This window comes from Rhinopithecus roxellana, chromosome 12 (assembly GCF_007565055.1).
Source record: "Rhinopithecus roxellana isolate Shanxi Qingling chromosome 12, ASM756505v1, whole genome shotgun sequence".
NCBI lineage: Eukaryota > Metazoa > Chordata > Mammalia > Primates > Cercopithecidae > Rhinopithecus > Rhinopithecus roxellana.
The window spans coordinates 117,897,204-117,905,318 of NC_044560.1; the positions used below are offsets into that span (position 1 = coordinate 117,897,204).

The 8,115-nt window shown below is 49.9% G+C and overlaps 1 protein-coding gene across 1 annotated transcript; it reads left to right on the plus strand.

The window, feature by feature from the left end:
- The first annotated feature begins 3,816 nt into the window (after positions 1-3,816).
- Positions 3,817-7,268, plus strand: LOC104676045 (protein FAM90A27P-like). The gene is made up of 4 exons (XM_010380733.2): positions 3,817-3,936; positions 4,382-4,581; positions 5,062-5,170; positions 6,321-7,268. The coding sequence occupies exons 1-4, from the start codon at positions 3,817-3,819 to the stop codon at positions 7,266-7,268; spliced, it is 1,377 nt and encodes a 458-aa protein (XP_010379035.2).
- Positions 7,269-8,115: the final 847 nt, after the last annotated feature.

Below are 8,115 nucleotides of genomic sequence, written 5' to 3' on the forward strand. Positions count from 1 at the left end.
AAAAAACAAAATAAAAAAATTAAAAACAAAATTTTAATGATCACATGAAGGTCAACATTTGCAAGGAATACTCACCCAGCACCCTGAATTGTGTGGGTGCCGGATGAGCAGTTATGGAGACCTGGTGCCTTTGATGGAGGGTCTTTAAATAAGAGATTTCTTCACTTATCTTTTATATCAGTATACTCATTGGCCTTGGCTAGGAGCTGGTAAAAATTCAGGGCCCTGAGCCTCTACCCATAGAGTAAGCCAAGCAGGAGTTAGGCTGGGAGCACCCAATCTATAATGCTGGAATAAAGAATGGTTCTACTTAAGTATGCAGTTAAAAATGTTTCTTTACCTCTCAATTTTGGTGATTTGGATTTTGAAGAGGAAAGCACACTTTATTCTAGATTTTCGAATGTGTTTGCCCCCAATGTAGCATCCCCTGATCTTTTTTTTTTTGTATTTTCATGGCAGTATTGCCTTCTCTTTTTCCGAATATGATCTGTGAAGGTGCATTTTATTATCTTTCTGTGGGAACCCGTGGTAATGTATCCTACTGCTGCTTTCAAATAAAGAGCACGTTTTCCTGTCATGTTCTCTTTATTTTTCATCTGCTCCAACTTATTGTTTGACCATTTCCATCTTTTCATTTTTGTAATCGCATGTTGTTCTGTCTCTATAGACCTGAGCACTTCCCCAAATTTTATCTTTTTTCAATCATGTTGTGGCAAAAAAAAAAAAAAAAGGCCCGATTGAGACCCCAGGAGATGGTTCTTTGTTCTCACACAGGAAGAAATTCCTTGCGAGTTGCAGAGAACAGAGAGAAGAGAGTTTACTGAAAGCTACTACATTACAGAGTAGGGCAACCTCAGAATGTGACCGGAAAATGCACCGTCTTTTTTTTTAAGTTGTTCTGATATAGAGGTCTTTTCCATGTGAAGATTTAACTAAGCTGTGTCTACATGCGGTGGGCTGACAGCGTGACAACGTTTAGTATTCTGTTGATTTAAAGAAAACCCTTCTTGACATTCTAATGTGTAGGTTAGGAAAGCATAGCTACCATTATCTTGAAGGCATCTATTGCTTTGGATGTGGGGCATCTGGACCTTTTGCTTTCATAGGAGTCTGTCTTGCAAGCATTGCTATGCTGCTTCCTCAGCTGCAAACGTCTTAGGACATGGCTGGTGACTGGCCAGGACTGTGCCTCACTAGTCTTCAGATGGAGTTGATTTATAAATGGTGTCGCCCTCACTCTCCCCTGCTCCTGTTTCCCTATCACTGTGGTCATTTAGACAAAGACATTTCCCCTGAACCTAGGTTTTCCACTGCTCATCAGTTTTGACATAAAAGTGCTTTATTTTGTATTTTCCTGGCACTTGATGGTTTCCCTTGAATATCTTGCTTGATCTCAAGGAGTTTGATTTCAGAAATTTCAAAGAATGTGCTTCATAGTTTAAAACATCCTTAATATTAGAAAGAACTTATAAAATGTAGGTATATCTAGTTTTGACAAGGAGGTGTACGGATGGTTAAAATATCCAGTTTTCTAATATATTGAATATTCTTTGAGGCCAATTCCATGATCAAATTACCCAGATGTTTGATGGTATACCATGAGGGTCTCTAGGGAAGGGACCTGCATTGCATACATATCAAACATGCTAAGTCCAGTGAACAATTGCTTTTCTAGATCACCTGCTTTTCTCATTCACATTGGTGTCACCAGAAAGACATGAAAGAAAGAGAAAGTTGCGTCCGTGTAGGTTGAATGACAGGATGTGTGAGTTTACTCCTAGGGACACGGTAGACACAGCAGAGAGATGGGGCTGACTGCATCCTGCCCCTGGGAGATTCCAGGGATAGGAAGGAATCAGCGTCTTGTTTTCTTCCCTCCACAGGGAAACAGAATCCCTGGGGCAGGACCAGCAGCAATGGACCCCAACACTCTCTCCATGGAACAGGGGAAGCAGTTCTTAAAGCAGTGGGGGATCCCACAAAGAGATGTGAGTGCGGGAGCTGCGGGGTCACCTGGGAGGCAGGTGGAAGGCGGGGAGTCCAAGCCTAGGGGGGACGGCTGAAGCAGGCTCCCCGCCCAGGATCGGGTCATAGTCAGGGTGTCACAACCTCCACACACGGACACTGACCCGTTAAAATCGATTTGTAATTCCTCTCAGGGACAGGGGAAAATGGCAATGCCACCGCCCCTTAGTTCCCACCTGGGAACAGCAGCTCTTCCCGATACCCTGGGCTGTCACTCTTGGGCCATTTGAAGGTCACCAGCAAACTCCTCAGCGGCTCTGGAGTAAAGAACTGTTGAGATTGCCTTTGCGTCCTCATAGCTTAGCTCCCGCGCATGCGTGAAGACTTAAGGTGTTTGGTTTTGCATTCCTGACTCATTCACAGAGAATAAAGTCTCCAATCCCATCCAGGTGGCTGCGAAGGCCATTAATTTCTTCCTTTTATGGCTCAGTAGTATTCTATCAGATTGATTGATTGATAGATAGACAGATAGAGAGATAGATAGATAGAGAGAGAGATAGATAGAGAGAGAGAGAGAGAGAGAGATACCTACACACAGACACACACACCATAGTTCCTTTATCCACTCGTTGATTGTTGGACATTTGGACTGCTTCCATATTTTTGCAATTGCGAATTGTGCTGCTGTAAACATGTGTGTACAAGTATCTTTTTCATATAATGGCTTCTTTGAAAAAAAGAAAGAAAAAACAATGAAATGTGAGACTGTCCAGCATTCCCTTTAAAATCTCAGGAAGCTGGGAGTTCCTCCTCTCCTCTGCCAAGCCTTCCTCCTGCCTGTAGAACTCAGGTTGCCGCTCCATTCTCTGTTCTCTGCATTAGATTGACTTGATGACAGAGAAATGGGTTGTTCTTGCCTCTGTGGAGGTTCTTCTGCGATTTCCTCTGAAGCCCGGAGAGGATCTGACCGCCCGCTGTGTCTCGAATGAAAAATGTCAGGCTTTGGTGGACCGGCCCCCCACAATTTCACAAAGACGTGGATCCCAAGAGGGGAGGTAAGACAAATATTAGGGAGTAAGGATGGGACGGCCAAGCACAGTGTGGGCTCAAGGTTTCCGCTGAACATACCTGGGGGCGTCCATCTTGCGTGTCCCCCCACAACATGGGCTGTGATGTGTGCGATGCCTGGCGTGAACATGCACATACATGTCAGCATCACAGGATCCTCAGCAGGCTGGTCCTGGTGTGGCTTTGTGCCTGCCTCTGTGTGAAGAGTGGCGTGTGGTCACAGGGGTCTCCTGTGGAACGTCACGAGTGTCCATAGGTTGAGTAAGAAAGCTTTGCAAAGCTTTGAGCTTCTGGTAGGTTTTCAGAGTGAGAAATCATTTTGTGAAACAGCGGGTTGTCTGGAACTAGCTGGAAAAAAAATCACTAGTTGTTAGCTATTCGTCTCTTGGCTTTGATTAATATTGTCAGAGGGTTTCAGCTCTGAGGCACTGACTGCACACAAACTCAGAGCCCAGAAAACTTTTATGCAAGGCTGCAAATCTCACTTCTCCCTTTAGAAATCAAGCAGCGTTTGGTTGATAAAATCTGTGTCCTGTTCTGGGAGTAGGCCAGGCTGGGAGAGAGTCACAAAATAGCACAACTGGGACCTGGGTTCAGAGAGGACCAAGTTACAGTGGGTGAGACTCAGTGGCCAGTGTGTCCCTCCATCCCTACTTGGGTAAATAAGGGTAGGAGGGACTTTCGTCTGGTGTCTGTGTAATGCTTTCTCTTTTTCTGATGACTAGGAAATCCAACAATCAATTAATAAAGAGGACTGATCAGAAGCTGAAGGACCTGCCACAGATGGCAGGTCATCCTGTCCGTCACCAGGCTCAGAGGCCCCCCACAGCCAAGAACCCACAGAAGCAGCAGAGGACACCCATGGGGCAGAGGACTCCCCCAGCAGAGGAGGAGGAATCCAGGGTCAGTGGGGGCTTGAAAATGTGGGTAACCAATGGGCACCAGAGAGTGGGCTTGAACATGGGAACCGTGTTTATGACTTAGGGGTTCCCACTGGACTCAGGCTGACAGGTCTGTGCCCTCCTCCCTGGCAGATTGGCCCATTCCGAGTCTCTGAGGCGCAGCCTCATTCTCTGTCCAGTGTCATGTGCAGCCTGGTGTTTGCCAAGTCCTCAACACCGGTTCATTATCTTCACTCTCAGACACACGCGTCCTTCCTCCTGAGAATCCCTGTTAAATGGGCTCTCGGGAGGACAATAATATTTTGAGTTTCCTGGCAACCCACAGCCCATGGGCCTATGTCCCCCTCCTAAAATAATCCATCTCCAACCGCCAGGTCGTGTGTGAACGTTCGCAGGTGCCTGTGATTGCTGTTGACTCACTGCCCTCTCTCCTCCTCCACCTGCAGGTGAAATGCAAGAACTGCGGGGCCTTTGGGCACTCAGCCAGGAGCGAGACCTGCCCCATGAAGAGGTGGAGTGGGGCCCTTCCTCTGCAGCCCCGGGGCTCACACAAGGGGAAGGAGAACCTGCAACCAGCAAAGCCCCAGCTACCCCAGGCTCCAGGGCCCTTCATGAGGATTGACAGAGAAAAGGAGCAAGGTTCAAGGTAAGGATTTTGCAGGGTCAAGGACTATTCGTGAGGTCAGCGCCTCAGGAGCTGGTGTCTCCCCTACTCTTTCTGTGCAGCCTTCTCTAAGCACACACAAGAAAGCTCCACGTGCAGGTGGGCGGGGGCCGCTGCCTTCCAGGGTCCACACTCTGAGCTTATTCCAGTGCTGAGAGTCTCTAGAGGGCAGGGGCTGTGGAGACCTGGGGATGTTGCCTGTGGTCGGCAGAGCAGCACCAGGGTCTGAATGAACTTAGGGGACCTGGGGCCATGGCCATGCAAGTGGGGGAGCTTCCTGGAAGTAGGGCTACCTCTGAGATGAGAGAAGGGGCTGTCTTGGCCAAGTTCATAGAGGCCTGAATGTCTCCCTCACCCAAAGCAAGGGCTGGGCTGGGTTCCGGGAGGGTGCTTGGTTCCCATTCACTGGTGTGGGCAGGAGAACCAGGTGGGTCCGGATGGTGAACGTGATTTCTTCCACAGGCCCCAGCAGCAACAGAGCAAAGCTCCGACGCAGACATTTCCCAGGAGTCCCCAAGAGAAAACACAGGGAACCTGGAAGGAGCCAGTGAAAGCCTGTTTCTTCCTGAGGGTGAGCATTCCCTGGCCCCTCCTCTGTTTCTCCTCTGGGTGCCTGATTCCTTCACTTCTGTGCCCCTCATGGGTGGGGATCATGTTTAGACCTAGGCTGCCCTGCAGGAGAACTGTGCTACCCGAGGACTTTGCATACTCCAGTTTCCTCCTCCTCCTCTTCCTCGTCCTCCTCTTCCTCCTTCTCCTCCTCCTTCTTCTTCCTCCTCCTCCTCCTCCTCCTCTTCCTCCTCCTCCTCCTTCTTCTTCTTCTTCTTTTTGAGGTGGAGTCTCGCTCTGTCACCCAGGCTGGAGTGCAGTGGTGCAATCTCGGCTCACTGTGAGCTCCGACTCCTGGGTTCACGCCATTCTCCTGCCTCAGTCTCCCAAGTAGCTGGGACTACAGGTATCCGCCACCACGCCTGGCTAATTTTTTGTATTTTTAGTAGAGACGGGGTTTCACCGTGTTAGCCAGGATGATCTCGAGCTCCTGACCTTGTGATCCGCCCGCCTCAGCCTCCCAAAGTGTGGAAATTACAGGCATGAGCCACCGCGCCCAGCCTCAGCTTCTTTATTTGAAAGTTGGTTTCTGTGCCTTTATTTGCAAGTTGGCCAGCAGATGCTGCTGGGCGCATTTCAGTGCCCGTGGGGAGTGACTGATCAGATGCCTTCGGGATACTGGCTGCAGATAAGGCATCTCCTTCATTCTTATACATGTTCTTACATCTGCTTTCAAAAGGAGCTGTGCCGTTTCCAGTCTCCACGTTGTGTGGGGAATTGATATTCCCTTGATATTAACAACAGACAGCATAAAGACAGTTTTAATTTTCATACGTGATAGTCACAGCAAACAGAATGGGAGGCCATCTTTCCCCAACACTATTCCTGAAGTGACAGTTCTGCATATATCCAGTGACCATGTGTACATCCTTTTCTGTGACGTTTAATTTCCTGTGTGCTATCTCTTTTGTAGGGTCTTCCCTATATTTGATCCTGATTTAGACGCAATCCCCGTGTGTGTTATTCTCCTCTGTTTCTCATGTCAGCCTGTCCTAGCTTCTCGTGTTCACACAGCTTCTGTTGTGATGTGGTTTGACATGTGAGTTCCCTGCTTCATAGAGTTTGGAAATTCTACTGCTGAGCTGTCTCATGTGAGGTGTTTTCTCCTGCAGCATCCTACCATGCCTCTGCCTGTCCACGGCACCAAGAAGAGATCTGTCCTGGGCCCTGTGTCCACAGGTCCACCGCCTGTCTACATACCTGGGATGACATTACTCTGCCCTTCGGGTCCCAATGATCGAGCTGAACTGAGCACCTGTGGACCCACCAAGGGACATGGCGGGGACATTACTGCCTCCCTGCTCCCTGTTCTGAAGAGCTCCCACCGGAACCCCACTCTCAGTGCCAGGCCGCCAGCCAACAGGCCTGACGTGTCCTCCCACGGGGCTCCCCAGCCTGCCATGAAGGCATCTGCGCTGGGTCCCGGCCTGAAATCCCAGGCAGAAATCAAACGTCCTGATGCAGATGCAAAGCCCGGACCACAGCAAGTCAGACGAAAGTGTGGCCAGGACTCCAGAACCCAGATGCCAGGAAAGCAGCCTGGCCCCGTCCCCACCCAGAACGTCCAAAATCCCACAAAGAGAGCGAGACTCAGCTCCTTCCAGACCCCCGCACTGAGAACTCAGTTCCCGGATGTGGGCGCTGTGCGGACACTCCAGCCTCCCTTCATGGCAACTGGACTTGGATCCAAACAGGCTCCCAAGGCGACCACAGAGACAGCAGCCACCAAGACAGCAGCCCTGCAGCCCAGAGTCAACCTCCAGCCCCTACCCAGCTCACCTTTCTTGGGCCCAGCCCAGGGCTGCCCCGTCCTCCAGGCTGGACCACCCGTTCATGTTCCAGGGAGGCCCGGCAGTGTCACCTTCATGAGAGGGGACGAGGGACAGGAGAGCCCCAGGTTCAGGACGCCTCCCACGTCCCGCCCTCCTGAGAACTCTGCTTCTGCTCAGAGCCCTCACGTCTCAAGGGAGCCTGAGGACCGGTGTCCCCAGGTCTCAAGGAGTGTCCTCTATGAGGACCTTCGGGTCACTTCCTCCTCTGAGGACAGTGACAGTGACTGAGGCCCCCAAGGCAAGGAGACCCGGCTTCAAGCGCATGTGACTTGGAAGTGGCTGAAGGGCTGAGAAGCGGAGAGGCAGGAAGCAGCCCTGTGCGGGGTCAGCACTCCCTGGCAGCGGCGCCTGTTCAAACGTGGAGCCCAGATACTACCGGGGATCAAGGAACCCTGCCTATTTACATTATGTAAATGTAACCTGCATTAAAAGGGGGCTTATGAAAGTGTCCTATACTTTTCTTTTTTTTTTTTTTTTTTGAGACAGAGTCTCGCTCTGCCGCCAGGCTGGAGTGCAGTGGCCGGATCTCAGCTCACTGCAAGCTCCGCGTCCCGGGTTTACGCCATTCTCCTGCCTCAGCCTCCCAAGTAGCTGGGACTACAGGCGCCCGGCACCTCGCCCAGCTAATTTTTTTGTATTTTTAGTAGAGACGGGGTTTCACCGTGTTAGCCAGGATGGTTTCGATCTCCTGACCTCGTGATTCGCCCGTCTCGGCCTCCCAAAGTGCTGGGATTACAGGCTTGAGCCACCGCGCCCGGCCTACTTTTCTTTTTCAATTACATATAATTATGTGAGAAACGGAGTAAACGTAAGCAAACAGTGTTCCACTAGTGTCAATAGAAAGCTTTGACACTCATCTGGGGGAGGGAGCCAACGACTGAGATTTGAGTAATTCTGGGCAAAGGGCCCTTCCATGGTAGTGGAAAACCTCAGTATCTACTGACTCCACAATATTTGACTGTGAAGGAGAGTTGTAGTGAGAAATGCTTAGCCTTGGAAAAATGGGGATTTTTTTTTTTTCTTGGAAGAATGTGTTTTTTTTATCAGTGAATTCGAACATTTAAGAAACTGTTCT